Source organism: Rhinoraja longicauda, chromosome 24 (assembly GCF_053455715.1).
Source record: "Rhinoraja longicauda isolate Sanriku21f chromosome 24, sRhiLon1.1, whole genome shotgun sequence".
Lineage (NCBI taxonomy): Eukaryota > Metazoa > Chordata > Chondrichthyes > Rajiformes > Arhynchobatidae > Rhinoraja > Rhinoraja longicauda.
The window spans coordinates 11,532,251-11,549,120 of record NC_135976.1 but is presented as its reverse complement, the minus strand read 5'-3'; the positions used below and the strand labels follow the sequence as shown (position 1 = coordinate 11,549,120).

The 16,870-nt window shown below is 38.8% G+C and overlaps 1 protein-coding gene across 2 annotated transcripts in view; it reads right to left on the bottom strand.

Annotated features, from left to right (window-relative positions):
- LOC144605425 (protein phosphatase 1 regulatory subunit 12A-like) overlaps positions 1-16,870 on the bottom strand; it is a 177,008-nt gene that overhangs the window by 8,462 nt on the left and 151,676 nt on the right. For both annotated transcript variants that reach the window (XM_078420660.1, XM_078420661.1), the window contains 5 exons: positions 15,363-15,379; positions 14,649-14,793; positions 12,443-12,547; positions 12,294-12,344; positions 11,253-11,303 (listed from right to left, as the gene is read on the bottom strand). In XM_078420660.1, coding sequence (XP_078276786.1) covers positions 11,253-11,303; positions 12,294-12,344; positions 12,443-12,547; positions 14,649-14,793; positions 15,363-15,379 — 369 coding nt within the window. The remainder of the gene's footprint in view (positions 1-11,252; positions 11,304-12,293; positions 12,345-12,442; positions 12,548-14,648; positions 14,794-15,362; positions 15,380-16,870) is intronic.

Genomic DNA, 16,870 nt, shown 5'->3' with positions numbered 1-16,870 from the left:
CCTGCAATGACTGCTTGAAGTCTGCGATTCATGGACATCACCAGTTGCTGGGTGTCTTCTCTGGTGATGCTCTGCTAGGCCTGTATTGCAGCCATCTTTAGCTTATGCTTGTTTTGGGGGCTAGTCCTCTTCAGTTTTCTCTTCAGCATATAAAAGACATGCTCAATTGGGTTCAGATTGGGTGAATGACTTGGCCACTCAAGAATTGACCATTTTTTAGCTTTGGTGCTTTAGCAATATGTTTGAGATCATTCTCTTGCTGTAGAATTAACCGCTGGCCAATGAGTTTTGAGGCATTTGTTTGAACTTGAGCAGATAGGATGTGTCTATACACTTCAGAATTCATTATGCATAACTACCATTATATCATAACTACCATCAGCAGTTGTATCATCAATGGCGATAAGTGAGCCAGTACCTTCAGCAGCCATACATGCCCAGGCCATAACACCTACACCACCGTGTTTCACAGATGAGGTGGTATGCCTTGGATCTTGGGCAGTTCCTTCTCTCCTCCATACTTTGCTCTTGCTATCACTCTCATCTGTCCACAAGACCTTTTTCCAGAACTGTGGTTGCTCTTTTAAGTACTTCTTGGCAAACTGTAACCTGGCCATCCTATTTTTGCAGCTAACCAGTGGTTTGCATCTTGCAGTGTAGCTTCTGTATTTTTGTTCATGAAGTTTTCTCTCGGGCAGTGGTCATTGAGAAATCCACACCTGACTCCTGAAGAGTGTTTCTGATCTGTCGGACAGGTGTTTGGAGATTTTTCTTTATTATAGAGATAATTCTTCTGTCATCAGCTGTGGAGGTCTTCCTTGGCCTGCCAGTCCCTTTGCGATTAGTAAGCTCACCAGTGCTCTCTTTCTTCTTAATGATGTTCCAAACCATTGATTTTGGTAAACCTAAGGTTTGGTTGATGTCTCTAACAGTTTTATTCCTGTTTCTCAGTCTCATAATGGCTTCGTTGACTTTCATTGGCACAACTTTGGTCTTCATGTTCATAAACAGCAATAAAAGATTCCAAAGGTGATGGAAAGAATGGAGGAAAGACTAGGTGCTGAGAGCTCTCTAATACCTGCATTAAGGAGGCAATTAGACAATAGACAATAGGTGCAGGAGTAGGCCATTTGGCCCTTCGAGCCAGCACCGCCATTCACCGTGATCATGGCTGATCATGCACAATCAGTACCCCGTTCCTGCCTTCTCCCCATCCCCTGACTCCATTATCATTAAAAGCTCTATCTAACTCTCTCTTGAAAGCATCCAGAGAATTAAACACCTGAGCAATTACAAACACCTGTGAAGCCATGTGTCCCAAACATTATGGTGCCCTGAAATGGGGGGACTATGTAGAAACACTGCTGTAATTTCTACATGGTGAAATCAAAATGTTTAAAAATGGCCTTTATTAAAATCTGACAATGTGCACTTTAACCACATGTTTTTCTATTACAAATCTCAAATTGTGGAGTACAGAGGCAAATAAATAAATGATGGGTCTTTGTTCCAATCATTATGGAGGGCACTGTACCTCCTCTGGCAGCTTGTTCCACAGACTCACCACCCTTTGTGTAAAAAAGGTTACCCCTCAGGTTTCTATTAAATCTTTCCTACCTCACCTTAAACCATTCTGGTTCTCAAATCCCCTACTCTGGGAATTTACCCAGTCTATTCCTCTGATGATTTGTATATACCTCTATAAGTTCACCCCTCATCCTCCTGAACTCCAAGGATTAAAGTCATAGCCTGCTCAACCCTTCCCTATAGCTCAGGCCCTCGAGTCCTCGCCAATTTTCTCTGCACCCTCTCCAGCTTGACAACATCTTTCCAATAACATAATGACCATTTTGGCCACCCTATCTACCTGTGACGCCACTTTCAAGGAAGTATGTACCTGCACTCCGAGATCCTTCTGCTCGACAACACTCCCCAGGCCCCTACCATTCAGCATGTATGTCCTGCCCTTGTTAGACTTCCCAAAAGTGCAACACCTTACATTTCTCTGTATTAAATTCATCTACCATTCCTCAGCCCACCTGGCCAACTGATCAAGATCCTGCTGCAATTTTTGACAATTATCTTCACTATCTACAATACCACCCACTTTGGTGCGTTCAGCAAACCTGCCATGCACATTCTCATCCAAATCATTAATATAGATGACAAACAGCAACGGGCCCAGCACCAAACTCTGTGGCATACCACTATACACAGGCATTCAATCCAAAAAAACAACTTCCCACCAATGAAGCCAATTCGATGAAGCCAATTTTCTATCCATTCAGCCATTTCCCCTTGGATCCCATGTGATCTACCCTTCCAAAGCAGCCGACCATGCGGAACCTTGTCGAATGCCTTGCTGAAATCCATATATACACAACGTCTACAGCTCAGCCCTCAACTACCTTTTTGGTCACATCTTCAAAAAACTATGTTCAGAAGTTATTTTGCTGACTGGATCCATTAGTGTTTGATTTGCAAAATAACAAAAACATCTTGTTAATAATGCAAAGAGGCATTATACAAAGTACAATGCTACAGAGTGAAGGATCATCGCTCAAAGCCATGGAGTAAAAATATCAAGCAGCCCTCCCATCTATTACAGTTCTAGAAAATGTTTGCACTGACGGCATATGAATGAGACCCATAATACACTTACACAAAGATAAATATGTTTGGATGGAAATGTCAACTTAATTTCTCCTGTGTTAGCAAACAGTAAGTAAAAACTATGCAATTTACTGTTAGATTATATCAATCCCCTTTTGACTGACAAAAGTCAAAATTGGAAAATGTGTTTGTACACAGATCATTGCAGAAGGTATAGTTTAAGTTATAGCCAATGTTGTGGGAATATCACTGTTTTCACTGATCTGGACAAGTAGCTGTTGCCATTCAATATGGGAACGCGAACTCGACAGCACCACTGGAATTCCTCAGCTGAGGAACAATTTTCTTTTGGAAATAGGGCTCTTAATCGAAGGGGGAGGGTTTCCAATGATGTTCAAATTTGCAACTTTATTATGACAGAATTTTGAAGTGCAGCAGATAAATTGTGCAGCAGAAAATGTAACATCATACTTAAAGATTCCAAAAAGAACACATGTTTAGCTATATCAAAGCAGTGAAAATGGCCAATCCACACAATGGATACAGATGTTCCCACAATCTGCACCAGGCTTTTGGATTGAATTCTTATTATCTAGAACACTGATCAGATTCTGGCTTTACTTCCTCTTAAATTTTGAAAGATAATAACTGAAGTTCCCGATGGGCCTCATTGGGCTATTTCTCAGCACCATAAATGTAATGAATAAAATGAGAAAGCAAACAGTAAATACCGAGATACCAAAAAAGCACAAAATATGGATCATATTTTTATGAATTTGTGGTATTGTAGGAGATGGTTTCTAGAAACATTAATAGCTTTGTTCTCGGCTCAAAATATCTGAAGTCAACATAGTTCAAAAGTATACTAAGATAAAAAAGGAATGCATGCTTAAGCTGCTAATAAGACAGACCTGTTAAAAACAAAATCACATGTTGCAAAAGGGATCTGACAGAGGTCACGATAAACATCAACTTGTGAGGTTCAGTCCCACGGGTGTACTAATTAAGGTTTCAAACCTTGTTTAATCTTATTTTGCTGTTTTTGTAGTCTGACCTCTGAATTCTGTAGCATTTAAATCTCTAAATGACTGCTGTTAAGCGGGAAGAAAATGCCTCGAATAATGTTTTAATGGATGGTTCAGGCCAGCAAGTCATCCATCTGCAACACTTTCCCTGGGTGCATCAACACTTCTACAATTAAATTCTGAAATGTTCCGTTTTGTTCTGTGGATAAAAAAATGTTTTCACATAAACAAAAAAGAAAAAAGTGGTGAACTTCTAATTTCTAAAGTAAACGTCGGAGGAATTATGAATTACGAAATAGCCTTCTATGTTTAACAATCTAGGAACATCAAATAGGTGAGCTAAAGTACTTACAGCTCAACATCAAATCAATCTGCATCTCAGTCTATTTGGCTTTGAAGAAGGAAGACTATTTCTGAAATTTGATTTTAAAGCAACTTTCTTTGTATCATTGTATTCATTTAATATTTATCTATATCTAGAACTCAGACTTTCAAAATCAGTTTGAGAGAATATTAAAGCACTTCTGGATTTAACAAATAACTTTCTTCCAGTTCAAAGATTTGGTAGTTCTTTTCATTACAAATGTCCCGAGTACTGCCAAGTGTACTAACTCCTTAGGACAAACTCTTTCATTTAGGGAATTTAAAATTGTAGCCACAATTGCATGGTCAAATTTTACATTGAAATTCAAAACTATTTTTGAAACTGCAAGAACTTTTGGGAATGACAGCACACATGAATTACCCTAGAGAATTAGGAGATTTGGATAATGACTAACAGATGTTATTTCCTTGAATTAAATATCCATGATGTAGAAAATCTATTGGCCATGACCTGCAGTTGGTATAATGGCAAAACTGACAGCGTTCAACATCATTACTCCACAAAAAAAACCGCATCTCTCACACCCGATGAACTTCAGGGAAGCAAATTTGTCAGCTTTCCTGCAGATGCAACTCCAAATCAACCAACATGTTGATTCTTAATTTGTCTCTGAAATGGCCTAAGCAAGCCACTCAATGTACAACACTGCTACAGAAAGAATAATACCAGACGGATCACCATGCATTGATCAAAGCAACATATTTAGATAGGGTGAAGCATTTTGCAGTCCAGTCAAAAAGTGTAAAACCCTTCCTGCAAATATCTGAGGCTCTGGCACCTAAAATGGAAGGGGTGCCCACTGTCATACTGAAGACAGACATGCTAGAACTGACTGTCCGTTACAATTCTGACATTTATTTGATAAAGTTAGAAATTACACAGGTATGCCTAGCTCACAAAGAAAGTGAAGTCTAATCAGTCAAATTACTACCAAATCAGTCTACTCTCAATCGGCTAAGTGATGTTATTGACTCCAGTTCTTTATTGGTATTAGGTTTAAATTCCAAAACTTCCTCCACAACAGCACAGTGGGTGTGCTTTCATCAGCAGAACTGCAGTAGTTAAAGATGGCAGTTCACGAGGAATTAGGGAATGGCCATAAATTCTGGACTAGCCAGTAATGTCTGGATCACAAAAAATTAAATATCTTGTGTGATTTAGATTCAGAGATAGAGCATGGAACAGGCCCTTCCACTGAGTCCAAGCCGACCATCGATCACCCATTCACACTAGTTCGATGTTATCCAACTTTCTTATCCACTCTCTACACACTCGGAGCAATTCACAGAGGCCAATTTATCTACAAACCCCACACATCTTTGCAATGTGGAAGCAAACCGGAGCGCCTGGAGGAAACCTATGTGGCCACAGGGGGAAACGCTTAAACTCAACGCAGACAGCACCCAATATCAGGAATGAACCCGGGTCTCTGGCTCTGTGAGGCAGTGGCTCTACCAGCTGCATCACTGTAAGGAATCCAGAGATTGTGAAGTTTATCTTGACAGGATGCCCTGTTGCACCTTCTGTCATTAACTAGAATCACCTGTGTGAGATCTTGTTTTATGGCCAGTATGTTTCAGGGTGGCATGATGGCAGAGCGAGAGTGTTGCTGTCTTACAGCACCAGAGATCTGGGTCCGATTATACCTATGGGTGCAGTCTGTATAGAGTTTGGACGTTCTCCCTGTGACCATGCGGGTTTTCCCCAGGTGCTCTGGTTTCCCCCCACACTCCAAAGACGTACAGATTTGGTTAAATGGCTTTGGTAAAGATTGTAAATTGTCCTTAGTGTGTAGCATATTGGTCGGGATTGCTGTTCGGCGCGGTCTCGGGGGTTCATGACTGAAGACAGATGATGCGCTGGAAAGCGGAATAAATGAATTCTCTCAAGTTGAAATGAGGAATTTAAACGGTCAAACTTCTGAGGTGCACCATAAATCCACCAGAACACAGTGAGTTAGAAAAATGTAAATTAGAAGAAATATGCAAGCAATTACTGAGTTGCAGGAAGGTGTGGAGGGGGGCGGAAAGGCTAGATGGTGGCATAGGTGCAAGGTAAGTGACAGAAATAATATTTTTTCCTGGGGGTGGGGTGGATGGGTGGTTGAGAAAATATCAATCACAGTAAAAACGCTTGGAGTATGGGACTTACGGAGGAGAATAGTGGAGAGAAAAATATAATCATATTTAAAACATACATGGACGATCTCTTGATGTGCTGTAGCCTAAATGACTACAGACGAAGGGTTAGCAACAGATGAGTTATCTTGGCTCACACGTATTTGGGCCTCATTCTGTTCTTTAAATTTATTTGATTTAATGACAGGATAGATCTGAGGTGGTCAGAAAAAGGGGATGGGAGGTAGAATTTCTTAAACCATGGTTAGAAAAATAGTTCAAAGTGTATGATTTGCAATGGACTGCACTGTAATTTTACTTCTTGGCAGATGGTTCTTTTAAATGCACATTTATACTAGAATTGCACACGGCTCTGCAAATTGAAACAGTACAGGAATAGCATTCAAATGGAAACACCTGTTTGGATATAGAAAGGGTTGGCACTGGGGGAAGGGGGAATTAAAGATTGCACGTCCAGTCTCAAGCTGCTCAGAAGACCCAGAGGCGTTGTCAATTGGCTGGGTCATGGGCTTATTTTCAGCTACCAGCGACGTTTAATTGCCTCAGAGCAAACCGCAGCTTTATCTGGAATGTTCCATTGAGAACAGCATCCAGGGATGAAAATGGAGATTTAAAAATAGGCAAAATTTGGACAGCGATTTAAGAGAGGACTTTGCAAATATTACACGTCAAATTCAGATTTCCATGCATCTTAAAACATAATGCAAGGGCCAAGTATACTGTTACTGATGAGGCCCTTAACAATATTGATGTACACACAGATCCAAGTCCATTGCTTCTTGAAAGTAACAAGACAGGTGGATAGAGTGATAGTATAGTCTGCTTGCCTTCCTTAGTCATGGTATTGTGTATAATATAAGAGACAGGAAGTCATGTTGCAGCTTTATAAAACTTTGGTTGCACTATATTTGGAGTATTGTGGGCAATTCTAGTTGCTCCATTACGTTAAGTATGTGGATGCTTTGGGGAGGGTGGATAAGAGGATTACCAGAATGCTGCCTGGATTAGAGGGTTATCAACTGTAAGGAATGTTGGAGGTTGAGGGGACATGTGATAGAAGTTTATACAATTATGAGAGGCACAGATAGACAATGTCTTTCCCAGGGTACAAACGTCAAAGACGAGACATTTAGAGGGGCAAAGTTTAAGGGAGATGAGTGGGGCGAGTGATTTTTTTTTTACGCACAGAGAGGGATTTGTGCCTGGAATGTACTGCCAGGGGTGGTGGTGGAAGAAAACGCAGGTACGATAGTGGCATTTCAGATAGTATAAGAAAATAACTGCAGATGCTGGTACAAATCGAAGGTATTTATTCACAAAATGCTGGAGTAACTCAGCAGGTCAGGCAGCATCTCAGGAGAGAAGGAATGGGTAACGTTTCGGGTCGAGACCCTTCTTCAGTCTGAAGAAGGGTCTCGACCCGAAACGTCACCCATTCCTTCTCTCCCGAGATGCTGCCTGACCTGCTGAGTTACTCCAGCATTTTGTGAATAAATGGCATTTCAGATAGTCAGGGAATTGGTGTACAGGGAATACAGGGATATGGATTGCATGCAGGCAGAGGAGATTTGTTTAATTTCCCACAAATATTGCAGGCTGAAGGAGGGTCTGTTCCTCGGCTGCATTGTTCTATGTCTACATCTTAATATTAAACCAAAACGTAGATGTCCCATAAAATGTAGATCTACTTAAAAATTTGAAGAACATTCCACAAACTATTCCAAACTTAATTTTCAAATCAAGTTATAAATTTGCATTTCTAGCATCTGCAAGTCTGACAGAGCTTGATATGCTGGATGGAGTAAGGGTCTTTCACCTGACTGACAGGTTCAGAATGAGGGGGGGTCACAATTTCTAGATATGGGGCAAGACATAAAGGGCTGGGATGAGGAAGAATTGCTTCACTGACACGTTGGCGACCTTATGGAATCTTTACCACTGAAGGATGTGGAGGGCAAGTCTCTGAATGTACTTCAGAAGGAGATAACTATAAAGGCATCGTGCATTGGCGGGACATGATAAGAATATGGCAGTGAAAGAAAAGATAAACCATAATTATATTAAATGTGAGCTATGTAAGATCAAAGGGCTGAACAGCCTACTGGTTTTCTGTTTTTATATCTCTAAATAAAGAATCTAAAGATCAGGCAGGAGATTGAAAGCGAGTTGATATTTTAAGTCAATGAACTGAAGTCATAAGAAAGCAGCAGTGGTTTTGTATAATCGTGCGCACCAATTGCAATATTCTGAGTTGAAGAAATGCAAGTGACTTGCTGTTTCATCTGGAACAACTGTTGGGGTCTTTGAGCAGAGGGAATAAACAAGACAAATGCTGCATTCTCTTTAAAAATAAATCAGATTTCCACCAAATGTCGTGTTCAGGCTCTTACAGTTCTTTTATTGCTATTGCAACAGAGATCAGAACAGTGCAGGAACAGGTCCCTTGGCCCATTATGTCTGCACCGACCTCGATGGCAAAGTAAACTAATTCCATCTTCCTATGTACATGTCCATATCCCTCCATTCCCTGCATCTATGTAAGTGCTTTTTAAACGCTGCTATCATATCTGCTTCTACTATGTCCCTTGGCTGTGGGTTCAAACACTCACCCCTCTGTTTAAAATCTTGTAAATCTCCTTTAAACTTTCACCCTCTCACATTAAACCCAAGCCCTTGAGTATTTGACATTTCCACACCAGGGAACAAAAAAAATATTTATCCTCTTTACGCCTCTCAAAATGTTATCGACCAGCACATCATTCTTCAGTTCCAGTGAAAACAATCCATCTCTCATTATATTCTCCGATCTGGCAACATCCTGGTGAACGTCTTCTGCACCCTCCCCAAAACATCCACATTCTTCCCGTAATATGATGACCAGAACTGCACACAATACTCTAAATGTGTGACTGAACCAAAGAGTTGAACGGCTGCAACACAACCTACTAACTTTTATATTTAATGGCCCGAATGATGTAGGTATACATGTTACACACCTTCTTTACCACCATATCCATTTATGCTGCGACCTTCAAGTTATGGACCTGCATCCTAAGATCCCTCTGTACATCAATGGTCCCATGGGTTCTGCCAAGTACTGAATATTACATTCTTTTTACCTGCCCTCATTTACCCAATGACTAGATGGTATTACCATCTTTTTGTCAGCTGGTTAAGCTTGGTCTCCGCACTAATGCAGGTATTCCCTTTGACTTTCTACCACTTAGGGTCAGAGTTGCACAGCATTTGACCCAACGTGTCTGTGCCGACCAAAATGCCTTACCCCATTTAGCTCATATCACTCTGAATCTTTCCTGCCCATGCACTTGCCTAAATTAAAGTGCATTTATTTCCAAAACTTCCTACTTCTAGAGGACAATTAACCAAAATGGTGGTTCTTGCTCCCTTTCCATCAATGCTGTCTGAATTTCCCGCACATGTTTCAGTCCATTTTTGTTGTTACTTCACTGATTTTAGAATGCTGTGAATTACACTTCACAAGTAGTGAATCTTGTATACTTAGATATTTAATAACCAACACACACAAGGAAAACAAGTAGATTCTACTACACTTATTTAGTTTAGAGATACAGTGTGGAAAAAGGCCGTTTGGCCCACCGAGTCTGCACCGACCAGCGATCCCTGCACATTAACACTATCCTACACACACTTGGGACAATTTTATATTTATACCAAGCCAAATAGCCGTCAAACCTGTACGTCTTTGGAGTGTGGGAGGAAACTGAAGATCTAGGAGAAAACCCATGTGGGTCACGGGGAGAACGTACAAGCTCGGTGCAGACAGCACCCGTAGTCGGGATCGAACCCGGGTCTCTGGCGCTGTAAGAGCTGTAAGGTAGCATCCCTTCCGCTGCGCCATTGTGCTGCCCACCAATTAGCAAACCAAGGGGCAAGCTTACAAATTCAAAGCTTACAATGGGAATGAACAAAAATAGAACAAAATCACACTTGATTTAAGTAATATAAACAAGCACATTTAACGTAGGTATGAAGTCAAATTAATGGTATGAAATTTGCAAATTTCCCCATTAATTTAAGGCAGACTTAGCCTATTAATATTTTTCACTACAATCCTTGCTATCTTCCATTAAATAAATAAACAAGCTAAGCATACAATTGCCAACACTAGAATAATTATGTACCAGAAGCACTTCAGCAAGTTTAGCAAATTTAAGGGAAGATCCCCTTAAGTGTTACACTGATACAGACTCATGGGAAGGTGTGCACGGTTACAAATCAGAAAACTTCTACTTTTGTAATTGCAAGGAGTATTAAAATGGTACAAGGAAGGCAGTCAATTGAGTGGAGTTTCTATCGGATGGAGGTTAATTGTATGCTGAAATGCCTGAAGCTGAAACAGTAACTTCAGGCAATACCTTGGAAAGAAGCTTAAGTCTTCACACTATATTACATGAAGTGTCCATTCCTAGCACAAAGGCTACCTATCCAACTAAATTAATGAAAGCCGGAGGGCAGCATTAACACAATGGGTTAAAATAATGATTAGGAACTTTAGCCTTGAGATATGTTTCCATTAAAGGATTTGCAACCAAAGCTTCCATTTTCAAGATTACAAATGAGAGTTTATACGGTTTTAGCGTCCCAATTGCCTTTGTTTTAATGTAGTACTCAGTATGATGAGCCTCAAACAAAGTGAAGAATAAGCAATACCCATTTAGCCGATTACTCATTGGGAAGTGTTTTGTTTGTTGTGTTTTGAATTAAGAATATAACTGCATTTAATGAAATAAAGGAGGGAAATACTTGACCTTTTTTTAAGAAAGAATCTTTGTTACAAGTTCAGAATTTTAAAAAGGGGTTATCCATAGGCTTTTAGATTATCACTAGATATATTGTGAAAAGATATGAAGAACTTTGATCAACTTGGAGGGGAAAAAAGCATACATTTCTGGAATTTGTTCGATCTCTAGCATGCATGACTGAATAGGAGGGTAAATATGTAATAGCAATTGGCCAGGTAAAGAATTACCTTGGTCACGTTGGAGATTACATTATCTATGTATTCAGGCATAATCAATCATGCTTGTATACTGAAGAGAAACATCATACCTTTAGCTCTTCCTCCATTTCAGAAACTTTCCTCTCCAAAGCACGTTTTTCCTGTAATGGATGCATTGTGCAAGATTAGAATAAGGAATGTAGACAAGTATCTCAAGATGCAAATATATCAAAAATATTAACACTGCGATTGGTTCTAACTGTCTCCCCCGTTGTGGAGGACCGTAGACAGTCTCGAGTCATCACACCCCTTATTATAACCAGTGTAAGAAAATAACTGCAGATGCTGGTACAAATCGAAGGTATTTGACACTTTTATTTCACAAAATGCTGGAGTAACTCAGCAAGTCAGGCAGCATCTCAGGAGAGAAGGAATGGGTGACGTTTCGGGTCGAGACCCTTCTTCAGACTGATTATAACCAAATAGATTGGGGTAATCAATCCCTCATGGTTCTTACTTTCTTCAAATCCATAATTTGTCAGAACTTTGGAAGATGTGTACTTTGCTGGTCCTGAAGGAAACAAACTGGGAAAAGTTGCAGGGCAGCATAGAGTTGAAACCCTGCATGTATGCTCTGAACTATCACAACTTTAAACATCTGACAATGTTTCTGGGTTGTACAACACTCCCCTCTCTGGTGCACTTACAACTGATCAATTGAGAGATATAACATAGAAACAGGCCCTTCCCCATCATCAATTCTGGATGATGTGTCAGTACAATTAGTTTGTACTAAAACTTCTATATTGCTTATTTACTTTTAAGAGTAAATTATGCAATAAATTAGGGATACCTTTTTATTAATATATTCATGTCAGTCTGTCCCGCTGAGTTGCTTCAGCTTTGTGTCTATCTTCGGTTTAAACCAGCATCTGCAGTTCCTTCCTATACAAATCTCAATTTAATGCTCAGAACTCAACAACCAGTATTTTCACCTAATTTATGCTTGAAAGGTTTGTCATGGAACAGCTAAATTGGCTGGCTCTTAATCTAATTATTTGAAGGATGATGTAACAATAGATTATTATTTTTTTAATTGCATGTTCCTTTTATTTGATAAGACATATGGTGTACAGATAGACTTAACTTACCCTTCTCTCCATCTCCAGCATCGAAGACTTATCAGAAATTCGTTCCTGTTTCTGAAACACACAAGTATGTACATTAGTCTGCACTGAATTATCAATGCAACCTTCTCAACCACAACATTTAATTTTAAGAACTTTGCAAGAAACACTACCTGAGTAGTTTTCTCGAGCTGGGCTTTCACGTCAGCAAGTTCAAGTTGTGCCACCTGCAGTTTGGTTTTAAGTTTATCATTTTCTGTCAAGGCCTCTTCATACAACTTCAAAACAGAAATAAGCACATGTATACTATTTATAATTAAAAATGTATATCATTACTCACAATGCAATTAAAATAAATGACATTTTTTTGCAGTAACTATAAGATAAACAGTGCTTTCTTCAACAGGCACAATTAAATTCAAACTTGGTTACTTCCAGAAGAGTGAGAGGCTTCAGGAAGGTATCACAAAATGCTGGAGTAACTCAACAGGTCAGGCAGCATCTAGGAGAGAAGGAATGGGTGACGTTTCGGGTCGAGACCCTTCTTCAGAATGTAGTCTGGCAACAATTTACAATGTCATCTTGTGTACATTAAAACTATTCCCATGTTTTTCCAAACAGATATTCTTTAACAATCTCCCAATAATGCCAGGAATGCAATACATTTGAATTATTGTTTCAGGCAAAATTAAAAATGACATCCAGCCTGGACAATGTAATTTGAGCTGAGATCATGTTCAACTTTGGAACATTGCCTGTATTCTGTTGAATATACTCTATTCATATTGTACAAGGACTGCTTGGCCTTCATGTGGGTGGAAGGGTATGGTGAGATGGAAATTATAAAAGTAAGTGCGCTGTAAAATAATTCAATTCTGGTATGAATTTTTTTGGCTGTCAGGGGGATCAGTTGTTGAGCAGCAGTTTGAGCAATCTTGTAAGAGAGAAAAGCTGACTATTACATGATTTAATCACAAAGAGCCATGCCCATTCCAAGTTCACTGCCCAGTTCGCAGTAGTTTTTCCACTGATCCTCTTTTTAAACATTCAGCCACTTGGGATTTATTTATATTAGATTATGGACAGTCGAGCACAGATATGACTATTTTGTTACTGTAAATGGAGTTGAAGGAACACTTCCATTTAAAACACAGCTTGCAAGCCAAAAAGGCATTGAAGTTATAAATATATACTCATGCAGTAAAAAATATTTTCAAAAACTCCTAGGTTTTGACGAAGTTAGCCTATTTTTAGAACACTTTATTCTGACTATTTAATCATGCACACAATATTACTGAAGGGTGTTATTAATTATTCTTATGATCCAAGGCTTCTACTTAATTTTTGTGGCAACATTAATGCTTCGGTTGTAATGTACAAAGAGGATAATATTGTTCTTTTCGTGTTAGTATTCGACACCAAATTATACCCACGCAGGTTTAACGTTTCCTTGCCTGGTGACCAATAACTTAAATGTCTATTCACTTCGGACAAACAACCTTAATGCTGCAAATTTAACTCTCCCCCACCCCCACTAATCCAGAGATGGGTTTCCAAATATTGTGAAGATTTATGGATGACAGGGTATTATATTGTCCCAATGTTACAGTAATCTCTGGGATCACAATCATATTTAGTTATATTTAAAAATTACAATATAAATGCTAAGTTATATCACATTTTAATTGCAATTTTGCAATCTTCCAAACCTAAACAGATTTTTACAAAAATTCAAATAAATATTTGCACAGAAAATTTACAGTCAAGGTGTCTGAAAGCAATTAGGAACAAAAGTAGAAGAGGAATGCAGCAGCATAATAATTAAGGTTTCTCAATATGTAGAAACAGCTTAATGCTCTTGCTTTATTTTAAGCAACCCAAATAATTAATTTCATTGGAGAATGCCTATCTATTATTGGTACTGGATGAACAAACTTATTAGACAATAGACAACAGGTGCAGGAGTAGGCCATTCGGCCCTTCGAGCCAGCACCACCATTCAATGTGATCATGGCTGATCATTCTCAATCAGTACCCCGTTCCTGCCTTCTCCCCATATCCCCTGACTCCGCTATCCTTAAGAGCTCTATCTAGCTCTCTCTTGAATGCAAAACAGATTTCCTCAAATAGCACATTTATTGTTTTGGATAAAAGTTTGAGCATCGACCCATCCTGATTCATAGGTTGCAAATAATTTAGCCTTCCTGTGAGTAAACCTTTCATTTTCGATTCCAAATCAATTGGCAGTGTTATTAAATAGATTAAAGTATTTTTCAAAATAAATATTTTGCAATGTCTTTAATTAATTTGGTACAATTTTTCATAAATATCATAATTGTTGGTGATAGCATATCAAAATGTGCTATGTCTACTCACTACCTTCTTATAATCCTTTACAGCATTGTCTTGCTCTGGTTTAGTTAGGGATGCCAATCGATTCTCCCTGCGCGTATAGGAACTTGTTCGACTCAACAAACGATCACTGCAAATGTCTGTCGAGATATTTGATGATCCGGAATCCAACCTGAAAGCAAAAACAATACACGCATGCTACAGACCAAAATCCACAATTAAGCTGTATAACTGCCATATTAAACACATCACCAAATCAAATCCCTGTTAATGATCTAAAACAATACATCCCTGACTCATATTGCAAAAGGACTGCTTTTACTTGGAAGCTAAGTGCCAACACAGTATACATTGACACTTCATAATTATTTCATTATTTAATGATAAATTAAATACATATCAGATCTGTACAATTTCTTCAAAAAATGCAAGCAAATATGGTATTATTAACAGGGTGGTTTTCAGTTAATCCAAAAATTATTCACTGTCGAGAAAATCAAGACATTTTGCCATGGTTTCTCCTGGACTAAATGTTAACATAACACTTCATGTCCAAATGTGACCAAATGTTTTTGTCGTTTCTCCCACAAAATGGTGCATGAATATTTGGCAAATGCCAAAGACCAATGTTAACTGTTTTTCCTTTAAAGTGTAGCTAACTTTGAAAAAAGTATCGTGCACAACACTAAAAAATGGATGGACAAATGTTGCCGTATTTGCAAGGTATGGAAATGTTCTTACCTGCTAAGACGATCAGGCTGTAAAATTAAAACAAAATTGCTTAGTATATTGATGAGACAATCTAAAGTGTTGCTGAAGAATTAGGATTTTGGCATGACATTAAATGAGCATTACACTAGAGCAGATTTTCAATCTGAACCCACAAATACTGTGAGTAAAGAAAGTGAATATCAACCCCTCAAGAACAGACACATCATCTGATTGTTAGAGACACAGCTCATTTGAAGCCTGTCATGCTGGATCTTTAAACCCAAAGGAACTGCTTGCAGATGTGCCAGATTATTGATGTTAGAAGTTTGGCACAAAAAGAATCATGTGTCTGGAAACACTTGGTCAAATCAGGTTCTATTTGGGATTAGAGACATACGCAAAACAAAATGTTACAACTATTTTTTTTCTTCTGGATGAGGAAACATTCTATGCTAGCTCATGATTTGCATCCAACCAGGCCGAGAAGCAGCTGAATACACTACAAGTAACCTTTACAGATCAGGGTCTAGTCCTCTTTACTACCATGCAATTAATTAATACGAAACTTTACTCTCCAAATTAGGAGGATGTGCAACTGTAGTTAAGTTCAAGTAAAGATATGTGAAAGTAAATTCAAATATATGTGGTACTTTATTAGGGATGAGAATTCTGAAATAAATATTGGCAGTTCCTCCTAGGCCAATCACCTATTCTTCACGCGGCAATTAATGCCTGTGCACTGGTATTTCCTGTATCTGTCTCTACTGAATAACCTTTAAAATACATTCCAATCCAAAATTGGTTAAGTATTCTTGTAAAATGTTTTACACAACTGTCATAAGCAAAGTCTACAGTTTCTTGCATGAGAGCATAATAATCATAATGTTCTCCTTAAAATCTGTTTCCTGTTTTTACCAAAGGCCCATTCACACCAATTAAAGCAAAGTCCAAAAACATGATACTAAAATATGTTTTCAATGAATACATAGTTTTATAAAGAACCAGGTTTCATTAGCAATTTGAGCTTGTAAAGTGTGCTTTTATTAAATGTAGCTTCTTTTCTGCTCCCATTATCAGCATTTGAATGGGAAGAGATGACCAAGATACTCATAACAACTGGTATTTGGAACTTAAATATACCCCCCTTCATATGAATAACGTTAATATACTTCTCTAAGATTTACCACGGAGCAAAGCCTCCCCAGAAAAATTGGACCTCGGAAGGAGGAAAATATTTACAGTCAAAGGATAATTTGACACATTATCAGATTATAGACAGACAGTAACCATTTTACTAATTCCCTATTGAAGCCTCTTCAGATTCAGAAAAACGACATATTGGAACACATGCTGCGGAAGTGGTGGCGCCTAACTGCTGCGGCTCGCTAGCAGTCTCTTCGTCTTTTTTCCTTTATTTTTTGTTGTGTGTCGGTGTTGGGATGGTTTTTTTTTTTTTTTGGTTGTGTATGTGTGGGGGGTGGTGGTGTGGGTGGGGGGGGTGTGGGGTGGGGTGGGGGAAACCTCTTTTAGGTCTCTTC